This window comes from Armigeres subalbatus, chromosome 3, assembly GCF_024139115.2.
Source record: "Armigeres subalbatus isolate Guangzhou_Male chromosome 3, GZ_Asu_2, whole genome shotgun sequence".
Classification (NCBI taxonomy): Eukaryota; Metazoa; Arthropoda; class Insecta; order Diptera; family Culicidae; genus Armigeres; species Armigeres subalbatus.
Genome location: NC_085141.1, coordinates 111,375,272 through 111,392,688, shown reverse-complemented (window position 1 = coordinate 111,392,688; position 17,417 = coordinate 111,375,272). Strand labels below are relative to the sequence as shown.

General features: G+C 38.4%; 1 protein-coding gene across 1 annotated transcript in view; it reads right to left on the bottom strand.

Moving 5' to 3' along the window:
• The window catches only part of LOC134219097 (uncharacterized), a 395,377-nt gene extending 378,327 nt beyond the window's left edge, over positions 1-17,050 (bottom strand). Inside the window, exon 1 of the mRNA XM_062697791.1 lies at positions 15,101-17,050. Coding sequence (XP_062553775.1) covers positions 15,101-16,110 — 1,010 coding nt within the window. The 5' untranslated portion in view covers positions 16,111-17,050. The remainder of the gene's footprint in view (positions 1-15,100) is intronic.
• Positions 17,051-17,417: the final 367 nt, after the last annotated feature.

Genomic DNA, 17,417 nt, shown 5'->3' with positions numbered 1-17,417 from the left:
CTTTCTTTTGTTCTTCTTCGTAAAATAACAGTAAATTAACGTTCAACACATAGAAAAATGGATACTCTTGCGTGTGTAAACAATTAATTGCCCCCAAATTGATTATAAACACTTTTTAGAGCGAAATGATTTTCTTTAGGATGATCCGTTTAGCATGAAAAACTCAGACGTAATGCATTATTTTGAAATTGCAAACGAGTTACTTCGCCTTCAATGATTGAGTTTTATGAATGATTTTACCAACACTGGTGAGAAGTGAGAAATAATAATTATGAAATGAGAAGTCAAATGATCTATTTGCCCAAATGACATATTCGACCAATCCACTTAATCAGCCTTAATTCGGCCAAATGACCTATTCGGCTAAATAACTTATTCGGCCAAATGACTTTCGGACCTATGGGCTGTTCCTCTAATGGTGTGTTTGACTAAATGGTATATTCGGCCAAACAACTTTCGGCCTAGGGGTCTTTGGCCAAATGGGTTTCGACCAACTTGTTTTCGGCTAAACGGTCCTTCCCCTCTTTAAGGTTTCTTAGGGGCCCCATACACGCTCCGATATGTTGTACAACTTTGGCTCCGCCCCCAGGAAATTTAGTTGAGTCGGAGTAAAGTCGGATCGTCTGTGGGCAAGTTGTACGACTGTCGGACGGACGGTTTCAAAGTTGAAAAGTTGGTCGGATGAAATCAAAACAGTTTGATTTTGCTCCGACTTGCGGTGGGCGGAGTCAAATGTTGTACGACCAAGTTGCATTGTGTGTGGTGATGTTGTACAACACTGTTGCTTTCAATTATTCTGGTGGAATACCCAGGAGCAGAAAGTGATTTTTGCGATAATACAGAAAATAAGATAATATGCGATAATAATAATTATAATAAAATTACCACCGCTGCCGGTGATTTTCTTAAGCCCCAAACACAATGTTAGCGGAACGGAAACGGCAAATCTTACAGAACATATATGGGCTAACTGTCAAATTTGCCGTTGCCGTTCCGCTGACATTGTGCTTGGGCCTTTACGCCGCCGCCGCATGAAAATTGACCACGCCGCTTGGCCAACAGGTCCCCTTGTTATACAGCGTATGCTCGGTCAAACATATTTTGTTCTAAAATTGCCTGACAATTTAATTATTCAAAAAATATTCCACATTTTTCTTCGGGAATTTATGGAAATAGATATTCGTTCAAGAATTTTTAGAATAGAATTCCTTCAAGAATTTCAGAGTCAGAGGTTTCATGAAAAAATCCATATGAACTTCATTTGAAAATACATACTTCCACTATCTGGAACTATCTGAAGATTTTTTTTGGGATTTTCGGCGGGAAATTCTGTGATTGAGTAGGTAATGTTTGTTGAGTTGGAGAAGTAATTTAAAAAGAGTTTTAGGGGATTTTCTGGAACTCCAGAGAAAAATTTTATAGAACTTCTCAGAGGCATTGATTGCGGAATTACTGATTGGATTTCCGAGGGAGCATATCTTAAAAAATCGGGGAAGTTCTCGGAAGAATTCACGATTCAAATTTTGAAGCAACTTTTAGTGGAATTCATTGACAGATTCTCAGAAAAAAATCTAAAGAAACTTTGAAGAATTTACTATGGAAAATCCACAGATTGAAAGTGAAAAAACTTGCGGAAAAACTCCAGGAGGAATACATTAAGGACTTTTCAAAGGAATTCGAGGAGGACCTTCCGGAAGAAATTCAAGAGGAATACATGGAGGAACTCATAGAGGAACTTCCGGAGCAATCTATTGAGGAACCTCCGAAATTACGGAAGAATTCCTGAAGGAACATCCAGAAGAATTCCAGGAAGCACATTTTTTTTGCAATTCCTGAAGGAACTTCCGGAGAAATTCCTGGGGAAGCTACAGGCGGAATTCCTTTAGAAACTTCCGCAGGAAATCCTTGGATAAATTCCGGAGGAATTCCTGGAGAAATTTTCTGGGGAATTTCTGGAGCACCTTCCGGGAGAAACTACGGAGAAATTTACAAGGGACATCCTGGTTGAATTTCCGGAGAAATTCATGGAGGATCTTCTGAAGGAATTCTTGGAGGATTTCCTGGAAGGAACTTCTAGAGGAATCTCTGGAGGAACTTCCGGAAGAATTGCTGGAGAAGCTTGCGAAGGAATTCTTGGAGGAACTTTCGGAGGAAATCCAGGAGGAGCTTCCTGAGGAATTTCGGAAGAAACCTGTAAGGGAACTTCCGGAGGAATTTTTTGAAGAACTTCTGGAGGATTTCCTGAAGGGATTTCCGGAGGAACTTCCAGAGTAATTCCGTAGGAATTTCTGGAGGAACTCCGGGAGCAACAACCGGAGGAACTTCCAGTTGAATTCCGGGTTGAACTTCCGGAGCGATTCCTGGAGAAGCTTCCTGAGGAATTCCGGGAAGAACCTTTTGAAAAATTCCGGAAGCAACTTCCTGAAGGAATTTCCGGAGAAATCTCCGGAAGAACTCCGAGAGGAATTTCCGGAGGAACTCTAGGAGGAACATCTGGAGGATTTCCCGGAGGAACTTCCGATTGAATTCCGGGTGGAACTTCCGGAGCAATTCCTGGGGAGTTTTTCGAGGAATTCCGGGAGGAATATTCTGAGGAATTCTTGGAGGAACTTCCGGAGGAATTTCGGGAAGAACTTTCGGAGGAATTCTGGGAGGAACTTGAATTTGAAATATTGAAGGAATTCCGGGAGAAGCTTCATTTGGAATTCCGGGCTTAACCAGGAAGAACTTCCAGTTGAATTTTGGGTGGAGCTTACGGAGAAATTCTTGGAGAAACTTCCGGTGGAATTCCGGGAAGAACTTCCTGGAGGAATTCCGGCAATAACTTACGGAGAAATTCCGGGAGGAACTTCCGGAGGAATTTCCAGAGGAATCCCGGGAAGAACTTCCGGAGGAATCCATGGAAGAACTTTCGGAGGAATTCTGGGAGGAACTTGAACTTCGATCTTCGGTGGAATCCCGGTAGGCATTTCCAGAGGAATTCCGGGAAGGAGCTTCCGGAGGAATTACGGATAGAACTTCCGGAGGTAATCTATAAGGGACTTCCGGAGGAATGCCGGGAAAAACTTCTGGAGGAATCCTAAAAAGGACTTCCGGTAAGGCATTCCTGGAAGAACTTCTTGAGGAATTCTCGGAGGAACTTGAACTTGGAACAATCCAATTCTATTTTCTGGAGGAATTTCGAGAGGAGCTTCCGGAGGAATTCAGGGAGGAACTTCCGGATAAATTCTGGGAGGAACTTATGGAGGAATTCAGGGAAAGCTTCCGGAGGAATTCCGCCAAGAACTTTCGGAAGGAACTTCCGGAAAAATTCCTGTAGGAACTTCCGGACAAATTCCGGAAGGAACTTCTGGAGGAATTGCAGAATAAACCTCCGGAGGAACACCGCCCTAGCAGCACACATGTACCATAAAGATTGCTGCAACTTATGTGTGACCAGATTCAGTCACATTCCAGTTACTGCAACCATTTCTGATCAATCTGTGCTGCTTGGGCGGGAGAAAACTCTGGAAGGAATTCATGTATGCCTGTATGGACTGTGAAAATCCGATTCCAATTCAATTCAAAGCCACTTCCAATCCAATACAATTCCAACTCTAAACAGATTACAATCGCATTTCATCCCATCACCACTAAAATTTCAATGACATGCCATTCACGTTCCAATAAAATTCAATTCAATCCACAACCAATCTAATTCTAATCCCATTCCAATTCAATTGCAATTTAGTTGCACTCCAATCCAATTCCATTTTAATTCAGTTTTCGTGAAAAAGCACCAAACACATCAGCATATACAGAAAAAAAATGACTAAATATTACTTCTGTTGGAGTTTTGGTTGTACCAGCTGTTCATCAGACGGTTGTACAAACTGAATTGGTCGCACAAACTGGGGGGTGGAGTCAAAGTTGTCCCAAGTAACATTTTGAGTTTTATCGTAGTTAACGGATTTGGAGAACAAATTTTCAAGACTAGCAATAAAACTAATATCTACATATCAACCTCTTGATGACCGCTATAAGATTATGTTATGACCAAGTGGACCACTCCTGAGAACGTCTTCAAAGCAAGTTCAAGAATGTTCATAAAACTGCCATAAAAAAGAAAATTAGTTTAATGAAGCGCGCCGTCGTAATATTGTAGCTTACGGCTTATTAATTAGTGTAAATATTAAATCGATATGATGTCTATTTTTCTAGTGGCATTCCGATTGGCAACAAAACATTTCTTATGCTTCAATATTTGAAAATCATCGAGAAAGACAGCCGTTATTAATAATGGCAAATGTCGACAGTCGTTTTTGCTCATTTGCGTGCTGTGGAATGTGAATGTGAACAGAAGAGCAGGCTATATAAAACACTTCGTTGTCATTTACGTAATTACAATTGTTGCTAAGACATTCATGCTGCATTGTTAAGAATATAAAATACATCATCAACACGACTTTAAACAAATTAGACCCGACTAATCGAGCGTTCACCAAGGAGGTGCGGCTACAACAGCGTCTGTTCTGGCATCCAGCGGCTGAGTATGAAATGCTATTCCCCGGATGCTATATCTAAAATGGTAGCGCCATCCCTGTGAACAGGGAACCTTGTACCTTCTGTTCCCGAAACATCAATTTGTTCGAGAATTCGACAATAAAAAATACGGGCTGATTTTACAGCAACGTCTCTTAGCGCGTATATAGCGAAATATGCCTAATAGATATGTCACGTATATTTTGACTCGATAAGTAGGGGAAGGTGGTCGGTTGTCGGCACTATTTTGTTGTTGGTCAATAACTTTCGTCCAATTGAGCAATGTGGTGATATTTTCATACCATTGGAAACCAACAGGCATAAGCAAATAACTGGTGGAGAGATTTCCTTTATTTCATCTATTGGAAAACTTTTATTAACAAATTTGTTAGGCGTTGATTTTATGTCTTTTCAAAAAAGGTGGTCGGTCGGCACACTAAAAACACTCAAAATGAAAATCTATGAAGTGGGAGCGTTATGGCTGGAAAGATCAAGATTTCTTGTGTCAAAAGCAATGACATTTGTTACATTTAAGTACATTATACACATTTTATCAAGATTTTAAAAATTGTAAATTTTGCTTGGCTTATAGCCTGAAATTAGGCATGATTATGATTTTCCTTGATAATCACCGGGGTGCCGACAACCGAAATAAGTAACCCTTTTGAAAAGTGAAAATAATAGTTAAATTGCGACCGCTACGGTGGCATTCAATTATGAATCACAAAATAGAGTAAATTTGCTTTGTAAATACGTAATGCGCTCACTATTTCGATCGTTTTATTTCGGTTTATAACACTAAGCAAATGACCAAAAAAACTTTGGAATGGGTTTTCACTTGACAAAAAAGTGCTTTCTCTGTAAAACGAAACAAAGACTTCTATATGCTTATGAAATTGACACAACAAGATCGTGCTTACATAGTACACGTATAACAAATGTCCGAATGACCATACAGTCAAATCTCCATGAGTCGATATTGAAGTGACCATCGACTCATGGAAATATCGAAATGTGGAGTAGAAAATCCTTGGAAAGCTGTTTGAAGGGAGCATCACAGTAACCAAGAAAATATTTTTTAATATGGCTTAATTTGCCTCCATGAGCCGATATCGAGTCATAGAACATCGACTCATAGAGGTTTGACTGTATATGTTTTTTTGTCAAAAGTTACGACGGGGTGCCGACAACCGACCAGTGCCGGCAACCGACCACCTTCCCCTATGTATCTTGTGTGGCAAGTACAATGGATACACTATGCCCAGGGAGTCAATAATGTTTCGCCATCTCCGGATTGACAATCCTACGCCTTTGCACGCAAGACTAATTGGAGACTCTTTATATTCCCTTTAAATCTTACAGTGAGCAGTGAAAAGTAACAAGTGAGTTGTTAGTGAGATATGAGAAGAGAGAAGAAAGAAATGAAAAGTGAGAAACATGAAGTGAGACGTACACAGCAAGTAATTTTGAAACTTCAACGACGTGTAAATTCGCAGCTTACCGTATCAAACGAATTAACATTCGATATTCAATTAAATTTGACTGAATTTTACAAGCAAGCACAGCTTAAATTTATTTCGATTTAAAAGAATAGTGAGATCGATTGAATGTTACGTTTATTTGTATGCTCCAAATATGTGCATGAAAATACATTTAAAATCACAAAATATTTTTATCTGTGTATCGCTTCTTACTTCTTCAATCTCCCTCTTCATTTCTCACTTCACACTGTGAAAGTTGTGAAGTGGAAAGTGAGCTGTCCGTTGTTTCTTACTCCTTATTTTTAAATTATCATTGTGAAAAGTGAGAATTGCGTAGTGAGAAGTATGAAATGAGACGTGAGGAATGAGGAGTAAAAAGTGAGAGGTGGGATCCCAAGTAACATTTTGAGTTTTATGAATTGCTACAGGAGTATTTGAATTCTATGACAATAAAACCCTAGCCAAGGCATTTGCCTCTCGATCGCTTACACCAAAACCTCTTGAAGAGTAGTATCTGCCTAGTTGGCCCACTCTTGCAATGGTTTTTAAGTGTAAATGTAAGACGAAATTCAAGATCAGAATCTGACAAAACCTGAACAACAAATTGGCACCAAAAACCTTTCGAAATCCATGTGCAAACTGCTATAAAAGAAAGTTGGCATTAGTTAAAACCTTTTCTAAGCTACTTAATCTTGATGCCTGCGGAATTCTCTAGATCTAGTTTTATTCAAACAATCACATGAAATAATAAAATACGTTCAGTCTCAACAAAATAAATTAAAATTTATTTTATATGAAACCATAAAATGCCATAATCAAATATGCAAATGAAAAATAAAATGAGATAAAAATAATTGAAGCAGAGTTGCTGCATGGTGCATAAAATTTTGGTGCCGAATCAGATTTATTGTGTCATATAGCGCAAAACATTGATATAACTGATGCGCTCTCAGTAAACCTCAATTTAGCAACTTTTTTTTAAAAAGCTAATTGTTCGATAAACAAAAAAAATCGTTTTTTTGCATAATAATTAATATTTATTGATTTTTGATTGTTCGTAGCTAATTCGTTTATAAAATAGGATGAATGAAATGCAGTATAAATACATATTTTAATTCAAAGTGTCCGCTGATGCTATGTGAAAAAAATATGGCGATGGCATCCGAAATGATTTTCGTGATCAATTTGTTCAAATTGCTTTGCTTCGATGAAATCAACTTTAAAATCACAATGTTTAAATGTGACAATAAAAGAGCTTTTTTCCATGCGTAATTGCTTATGTATTATATACATTAGCTATTACAAATGCCGATTGGTAATTTTTCAACATTTATGATCACCATAATAAGAGAGAATTTGACAGTTCAAGTTTTCCAAATGAAAATAAACAAACCGCATGGATGGAAGTTTTCGGAACATTCCGGATTCCGAATTGATCAATTATACACGTAAGTAAAAAATAAAATACTACACTAGTTGTCGCTTTTGACGGCACTTTTCCAGAAATAAAAATGCATCCCGTGCTTTATCGTGCCATCGTCAAAGAAAATGTAAAACGTTTGATATGGTTGGGGCAGGTACGCACACCATGTTATTTCTTTTATCGTTAGTGTCTTTCCACCTCGCTATTTTGGAAAGGCAATTTTCGGCATCGAGATAATTGCTGTAACTGAAAATGGCTCAGCATGCATATTATGAGTAAGCACGCAGCTTAGTAATTTTTAAAGATTATATTTGATGTAAGAATGAAGTTTTTAGCTACTACTCGCCTTCACTTCGCAATTATCGTTTTTTTTCTATTCGATCAGAAATGCAATGTTTACAGCATTCATAAATGCCAATACATCTCATGTAAAGTCAATTGTTTTGAAAGTAACATTTATAGTCACAAAACCATTTTAAGAAGTATTTCATAGTACCAATTAAAACAAACATCACAAAGCTTTATTATTACTTTATATATGGGTTTACCCAAGTAACATTTTTAGATTTATGATTCACTGCAAGAGTATTTGAATCCTACAACAATAAAACCATAGTCAAGGCATTTTATTCTTCATCGCTTACACCACAACCTCTTGAAGAGTAGTATCTACCTAGTTGGACCACTCTTGAAATGGTTTTGAAGGGTAAATGCAAGACGGGTTTCAAGATCGGAATATGACTGAACACGAATACGAATCAGGCACCAAAAACCTTTCGTAATATATTTGTAAACCATTATAAAAGACAGTTGGCACCATTTAAAACCCTTTTTAATCCAATTAATCTTCATCCCTGCGGAGATCTCTAGATCTAGCTTTATGCAAACATTCCCATGAAATATATAAAATATATAAAATACGTTCAGTCCCAACAAAATAAATTAAAGTTTATTGTACATGAATCCATGAAATGCCATAATCAAATATTGAAATGAAATATTTATAATCATCGAGAAAAATATTCGAAGCAGATTTGATGTGTGGTGCTTCAATTTTTGGTGCCAAATGAGATTTATTGCGTCATATGGTGCGAAACTCCGATATAACTGATGCGCTCTCAGTAAACCCCGTTTTAAAAAATATTTTTCGAAAAATAAATTTATGTTAAATTTGCACTTATCTGTTTACAAAAACAAAAATCTGGTTATTGCATATTACTAATTTGTTTTATTATTTGCAGGTGATTTGTTTATAAAATGTCATATAAAATCATAAATGTAATGCAGTACTAATAGATATTTCATTTCAAATTCTCTCCTAATCTGTAGTGAAAAAAATATGGCGATGGCATCCGAGATGATTTTTCGCCATCTATTTATTCACATTGTTTTGCTTCGATGAAATCAACCATAAAATCATAATGTTTAGATAGGGCATGTATGAAGGTTCGAATGACTGTTACAAATGCTGAATGGTCATTTTTCGACATATATGGTGATCATAACTAGAGTAAATTTGACAGTTCAAGTTTACCAAACAAAAAAACAGAAGGCATGGATAGAAGTTACGGGTAAAGAATTCAAATTGATCATTGATGCACGTAAGTAAAACATGAAGTACTCCACTAGTGGTGACGGCGCTTTATCAGTCGGACACATAAATAAATGTTTCCGTGCCACCGTTAATGGAAAAAGTGTATTTTTTATAGTGACTGGAGCGGGTCTACGCACCGCGTTTTCCTTCCATCTTTTATTCTTGAAAATTTGTCACCTCGCGATTTCGGAAATGAAAATGTCTATATCAAGGTGATTAATAAAGCTGAAAATTTGTCTGCATGCATATTATGAGTAAGCAAGCAGCGTGGTGATGTTTCAGAGCTATTTCTTTTGAAAAAATGAAAGATTCAGCTACTACTACTCGTCTTAACTTTCCCACTTTTTTGGTTTTGATTTTTTTTTTCAGAGCTGCTGAGTTTGGATTTTATAACACTCTTTATGTAGCAAGCACAAATGCCAATTGATCTGATGTAAAGCTGAAAGTAACTTTTATAATTACAAAACGAGTTTAAGAAGTATTTCATCATGACAAATAAAACAAACACCAAACAGTTTCAATGGTACTTCCCAGACAGGTTTAATCAAGGCCAGGGCTGCTCTAATAAATTCATATTTAAAACTTCATAGTTTTCGGAATTTATAACCTGCCACAAAAGGTTTTGGCAACAGCTTGAAGATGGATCATAATTCATGCGTGGTAAATGCTATATCAAAATTGGAGAGCAAGCCAATTGCCATAATAAAACCATAATAAATAACATCGAATGCCAAAGAGCTGTATGAATGTTACTTGGGATGCTTCTAATTTATCATATCTCACATTCATCTTCTTACTTCTCCTATCACACTTCTCACATTGCGAAGTGAAAAGTAACAAAAGAGACGAAAGTGAGAAATAAGAAGCAAGATATCTTACTTCTCATTTCACGCTTCTCGTGAGAAATGTGAAATGAGGAATAAGATGTAAGAAATTAAACGTCTCACTTTTTAATTTTCTCTTCTTATTTTTCAGTTTTAGTTATTTTATCTCACTTCTCACTTTCATGTACAATGTTTTTCATGGAAATTTCGCAGATTCTAACGATTTCTTTGAGAATTCCAAAGAATTTCCCATGTAAAATTTTTGCATAAACTCATTTTAAAGAATCATGAGCAATGCCGGCAGAATTGCTTGAAGAAGTCCATAGATGAATGCTGGACTTCAAATCACTTATAATTGTTATATTTTTTTGCCTTTCTTGTGTACTAAGTACATATACGGATCAAAAGGATCACTCCAAAACTTTATAGAACTTATCATTCTCCTGTTGCTTACAACAGGTTACATTCGACACGAAATACAGTCTAGTTGGACTCTGTTGAAAATCCGGCGCGATCGTAAATTGCGTTCCGGTGTTATTTTGCCATTTTTTTTTCAGCAACCGGTTTTTTAAACTCGCACTTACTTCATTTTTAACTAGGAACACGGCAGGTATTTCCGTCCATCGTCGTAGGGGCTAAAACCAACGAAAGCAACGTACATTTGCTTGAACTCCACTATAGCAGAACGTTTCTCCGGAGCTTACGATTTGGTACGTATGAGTTTTACAAAAAAGCGTCTCTTTTATTGGTTTTCGAGACTATGACGAACAGACGAAAATACCTGCCGTGTCCCTACTGATTAATAGATAAAGTAATCCTAATATTAGCTTTGTCCAACATACCGCTAGTAGTTCCCTGAACTGCGTATTTGAAAACCGATCGTATTACCACAGAGAAACAGACGTCTCACTTAGAACAAAATGCAATCATAATCATCGTCACGGAAACATTGTCGCTCAATGCTAAAACCACTGTGTGTGGTTAAGCTGCAACCAGATGGCGGTAGTGCGCAAACGTCAAACACAAGCAAAATCGATGGAAGCGCCATCGGTGGCCGATTGACCACCTACAAGAAATTAAATCAACCGTTAAAAAGCTGAACGATGGAACATGTGTTGAGTGAGACGTCTGTTTCTCTGTGGTATTACCCTAACATTTTTTGCGAAATTTCCTCTGCGTTGCAATAGGAAACTCAATAATTAAAAAGTTTTCTAAAATTATTTTGTGCTGAAGCTTCTAATTATCAAAATGTTGAAAGTTGACAGGATTTGCGGGAAATGCAATTGAATCGCTTTCGATAAAAAAGATCTATTCATATATCATGGCTTTAGGGTGAAGGTTGGTTGAATACCGCAACAAAGTTTTGAAAGTATTGATGCAATAAAAACATTAATTTACTGCAGTAGTATTGGTGTCGTATTCATTACAACATAAATATTATTAGGGAGGCCCCAAAAAATCGAAAATACGCCACCATGTCCACTCGACTGCATCCCATGTTCCGAGTGTCCTCCGAAAATCTGAATCGATTTGGGAAAAAACTGGCCAAGTTTGAACGAAGAGCAGTATGGGAAAAGGATATTTTTCATGATGGCTACAGCGCCTCCCCACTAAGCACAAGCAAAGCTAAAAATAACATCCCAAGGCATTTACTTAATGTAAATCACAGCTTAATTATTGTAACAATCAATAATCGATTCGCATAATTACTGAACATGCAACAATTCTGCTTCTTGTATGAAAGATAGCAAACACAAATTCAGGCTGATTTTTTTTAAATTTCAGAGGGTTAAAAAAAAATTCTCCTGAAAAAATTGTCTTTGTGGAAGGGGGGGGTTGTCCAAACCTTCTAAAACCTTGTGGTGTATTCTTAAATTCATCAGTTCAAAGTGCTTCAGACTTAATCCTTCAACAGTCGATTCCGTCGGGACTACGGCATCTACGGTTTAACTATTCGAATGGCCCTTTTCCGTCAATAACTGATACGATATAACTGGATCTATTTTTTTTATTTGCGTAGGTCTTTCCGAAAATTGTTTAAATTTCTAGAAAAGGGATTTTTAGAAATGTTCTGGCCTTTTCAATAATCCTTACTTCCTACCTATTGCAACATATGCATGCAATGCAGATTATAGAGGCTTAAGGAATTCATAAAGCAAACATTTATTTAATCCACCACACAAAAAATGTTGATTTTAAAAATATTCCAGCTTTTATCATGTTATTTGTTATTTGTACATGCATGAAAGTAAGGGGCGCCCAGGAATGGTTTCGCCAAGGGCGCTGGGAGTCCACGCTTTGGCTCAGAATGCATTCCATCAATATTTCGGGTGGCTCTTGTGCGGAAAAGTGTTTAAAAACATGTTTTTAACTACGCGGTGAGAAGAAGTGAAGTGCAGTGGTAATCATAGAGGGATGATAAATTGGCACCTAACTGCTGATTTATCCCAAATTTTGAACCGAAGTATATATGATACTAGGAAGAAATATGTTCATTATGACATTATGAAATGATTGAATGCTCTAAATATTTTTTTGTCAACAAACTGCTCCCCTAAACGCACCTTCTGACTACCATACCCAGAAGATTGCAGTTTTCAAAAGCAATCCCTGGCATTGTTTATTTGTCTCCCTTAGCAAAATCCAAAACAAGTATTTGACGTGATAATGAAACAGGTCTCAAATTGATGTTTGGAAGAGTTTTTCATCAAATTTTCACGGTAGGTAATCATGCAATGTTGAATAAGCATAATGATTATGAAAAATCCATGAAAGATCCGTTTTAATTTTTGTATTTTGGTTGTTTGAACTTGCTCATCATTTTTAACCCATCGGGGCAAATAGAAATGCGTGGTGCGGGGCAAGTTGAAACAACGATACAAAACGTCATCCTCGCAATCGAAAGTAATATTTTTTCCAGAATTCAACATGGTCCGTAAATACATACATTCGGATAGCATGAATTTATAAAAAAACATCAAATATTATAGATAAACTAATAATATAATATAGATAAGATTAACTATAATATTTAAAAACATGCAAACTTCTGAAAATAAATTTCTGCCCATCCCGTCATGAATGCAACCCTCCTACAATCTCCACTAGAATAAAAAGGGGTCATGTTTAAACTGCAGTTTTGAGATTCTTAATCTACTGACGATTGACTTTCAAAAAAATAAAACATAGAGCATGAAAACATTTCGTTTATTCCACCTTTCACTTCCCCAGTCCCATATTTCTCCAATCGAGGAGTTTATGAGAGATACGCTGGTTAATTAATGTGAATTTATAAAGAAGCCATAATCGAATTAATCAAGTGCACAATATTCAAGTAAACCAAATAATGAACCATCATGATTTGAGTGCTCACCAGTAGGAGGTAATCAATCTGATAAATTTTCAACGTAGAGCGTTCTCTAGAACTTAGTTTCTGAAAATACGCTTGTGACTTTGTTGTATACTGTCCATACTGTGCATAAGAGTCCCATGTAATTTTTTCCGACTTTTCCGAAGAGTAATTTGCCGTTGAATTTTTCAAACTTGTTTTACATGGAGAAATACAAAAAAATCTAATGATTGAAAAAATGCTATCTTTAAAAAAATTGGCAAATAATTCTTATTCTGTATATATTGCTGTGAGACAGTTAAATGGACCATATTTTAGTTTATTTTTTGTGTAAAAGAGTATCAAAATCTGGAATGTGATTTTCATGCGATTAAACATCAAAATGAGACATCAAAAGTGGCATTTGATTTTCAAATTTCTAGAACAAAGCCTACTATTTTATCAGTTGTTCTTAAACATGAGACAATTTTAAGCTAACTTCTGATAGGAAATCAAAATTGTCAAAAACTTACATAAGACTCTTATGCGAATCCTGACAGTATTATAGTCACCTTTACAACCTCGTACTACTTGAGTCTCACTGAGTACATACATTTTGTTTTTAATACGGTTAAATTAGCTTATGTCTGTATAAAGCGCAGTGTTTCAACTTGCCTCGATACGGTGGGCAAGTTGAAACGATGCATATAAAAAAATAATTTCAGTATACAAAATATTTCTAAAAAAGTTTGGTAAGGTTGTTTATTTTTCATGTGTAATCTTTGGCCCGAACAAGCAAACACCACAAACGGATTCAAAATTTATCAAAGGTTGATTTTTTTACAGCACGTCAAATTTGAACTTGAAAAAAACCGTTTCAACTTGCCCCGGTGTACCTCTTATTGCAAATATCGATTTTTTTAAAGAAATGTTGTATTTTTTCCGTGAAGCATTTGAATTTTGTTATGGAGAATTCTTCTTTCATAATGGCAAATTTTGCTTTTAAAAGTGCCGAAATGGTTTTTGTTTTTTTTTTTTAAATTCCCAATAGCTTATGGAAATTTTGCATTATTTGTGGAAATTTTATATTCATTTATTGCTCATACCTTGATTTCTTTACTGGCAATTTTCTGAATTTTCGGCCTGATCTTTCCTGCTTCCCTCTCCAGCTTTACGTGAAGTATAAACTTTATGAACTTTATTTTCTTACATATGTAGATGTACCGTAATCCGGGGGAACTTTGATCGCCGGGGTAACATTGATCAGTTTAACCATTTTCAAGAAATGAATAAATTATTATTTTCTGTTATTACAAGTACTTATTGTGAATGAGGTATCCTAGTCTTGACTAAACTTGCTGCTGAATGATATAACCCTCGGATGAACTTGAATTTATTTATCGCCAAAGTTTGAAAATTAAAGTCAACAATAATTTTTGAACTCACAGCAAGCTGTCCAAAATCACTTAAAACAAGTATAATAACAAAAAAATTAAGCTCGTACCTATAGTTACTAACTCACTACTCAAAACAAGAAAAACACGAAAATAAGAAACAAGTCCATTAATTGTTTTTGACACATTGAACTGAAACAGTAACCATACATTGTCGTGATGTCTATCGTTATGCATCATCAACTAGAATTTACACAAATATCACAAAACCGCTTCCACTTCTCACGGGCCCGATGGATTCATCCCTGGCGTCCAGCTCATCCGCGAAAGTCAAGGGCACTGGCCAGCGGAAAATGTCCCTACCCACCATCATTCACCACTCGGGATTTATATTGGCACGCAAGCGACGAACGCCGCGGCAGCAATAGTCTTCTACACGTGCGTGCTTTGAATCGCCAACTCAATCAATCCGTTGCACCCGTCCCCGAAGGCTAGATCGCGGGAAAAGTCCCGCGGAATTTTGCGAGGAACTTACCGTCTTGTTTGCCTTGGTATTGACTGGGTCCAGCATACTGGAACGTGGTTGAAATGTTTGTAGTTTCTGCCGCTGTTGGCCTGCGAGGCCGCCGATGTCGGGATTAGAGTCGACATCGATCCTGGCGATGGGTTCGATTGATTCTGGTTCGACGGGGCCGACTGGACGGATAATCCGACGTGATACTGCGGCGGTAGCGAGTACAAATTGCTGCGAGAACTGGTGCTGGAAGAATTGCTGCTGCTGCTGGCGCCAACCATCATTCCCTGATGGAGATGGTGATGGTGAATTGGATGGGAATGAAGATGCTGCTGTTGGCCGGTCATTGGCGTTGATGCGTGACAGTACTTGTAAATGTTATTGGTCGATAGCGAGGAGAGGCGGTATGGGTGGTTAAGGGGCTGGTGGTGGGACTGAAGGGAATGATGCTGCTGGTGACGGGGATCTACTGCAACGCGTACGAAGCGACCGGCAAGAACGTCGCCGTGGCCATTGACCACATCGTGATGGGCACTAGACATTCCGGGCGGTTCCAAACTATACAAATTGTGCATATTTGCGCGATTCATAGAGTCCACGGATTGCGACCGCTTTTGGTAGTGGTAGCTTCCCAATGGTGGTGGAGGAGCCCGAGTTTTGATTCTCCGATAACGGATCTGCTGAGATTGATGGGAAACAGATGGCTGCTTGGGAAGGCCTGTTGGTGGCCTACCCAAGGTCGTTTTCTCCAGTTTATTGCGCAGTTCGTTTTCAATTTCCCCATCCAAACAGATGATGCTCTCGGGGCCACTGTCTTTGGCCAGCGGGCTGTCTTGATTTCGCCGAGCAATTTGCGTATGCTGAACTCCATCTCTGTCCGTTGTTTGTAAGACGTCAAATGCCGGAGCTGTTTGAGCCGTGGCCAGTTCTGAATCTGTTGATATGCGGTCCGGGTCACTTTCAAATCCTTCATCTAATGAGCGTGTTGGGCTCAAAATAGGCTTTGAACGAATTTCCGTCTTCGTTTCCATCGTGTGTCCTCGTCGAATGTCACTACTGAATTCTCAAGGTTCTCCGAAAAACAAAATTCACCCAAGCACAATACAACGTTAATCTCTCACTTCCTGTCGGTTATTTTCCACTTGATGACCACAAAGCATTTGACATGCCATAAATCTTCATCTCTAACCTTCTTCGTTACTTCTCACGTCACACTAGAGTAGTTTTCCCCTTTCGATTTCAGACTCAATCTTCCACACTGTTGGTTGGCTATTTTCTTCCAGCTGCGTCTCTCTTCGTAACTAAAAACACTCCACCCGATCAGCAGCGTCTAATAGCACAATCACATAACACCAAATCTCAGAATATTCGATCTTCACCCAACCGAATCTAAAAAGCGAAAATTTTCACCGCTCGATGATTTTGCCTTTATTTCTTCTCTTGTTTACAGCCAATAAGCCATTGTACAAAATCACACACTCCTCCCAGCCGAAACACTATTAACAAATCGCTACGCCCAAGCCTGGTAGTTAGTAGTCTGCCGCACCAAATTCACCGAGTTATTTCTGAGAAACAAAAACAACCGTCGAAAATTCAATCAACGTGCGGGAATTGGCTTCGACGTCGTCACTTCTTGATGCCACCACCGGAGGAGGTGCCTCGACCCCACAGGTTTCGCAACACTCCGAATTGTCCCGGCAAAGAACGTCGAACCCCTTTCACTGCCCAGTCTGAGCCGAAGCACTTGCTGCGCAACTCTCACTCTCGTCGTCGAGATACCGTGGCGCGGCGCGTATCATTCACCCCTTATCACACGCGCCTTCACCGCAGATTTGATCGCATGGAACGCGCGAAAAAATTTCTCCCCCAAAACACAATCCACGATCCAGTCCTCCTCGATCGCACCAAACACGATCGTTGTTAACGTGACTAGCGCGCGCAGTGGAAAGACTTTCGTCCGGACGCGATGCGATTCCGTTGGCCGTCGTATGGAAACTGAGCGAACAGGTTCGCCACTGGCACCGGTTACTGGCCGATGCTGGAAGTCGCATCGGTTGGGTCGACCGGGTGGCCGGTGGTTTGGTTGGTGATCCAATCCACTTGATGCGCCAGCTTTGGGAGGCGCTCTCGCGCACGTGTTGCGCCTGCTCTCCGGCTGGAGAGAGCTTTTGAGAGAACTTCTCTCTCGACGGTTTGAGAGAAGCTTTTGGGACCATTTGGCTTAAGTTACTTTTACTCTAAGCCGGCTCTGGGGGCTGGAACACGTGCGTGAAATTTCCTCATGTAAACTTGTTTTGAGTGAGATTGAGAGGAAAGGTGCAATTGATGCACGCTTGAG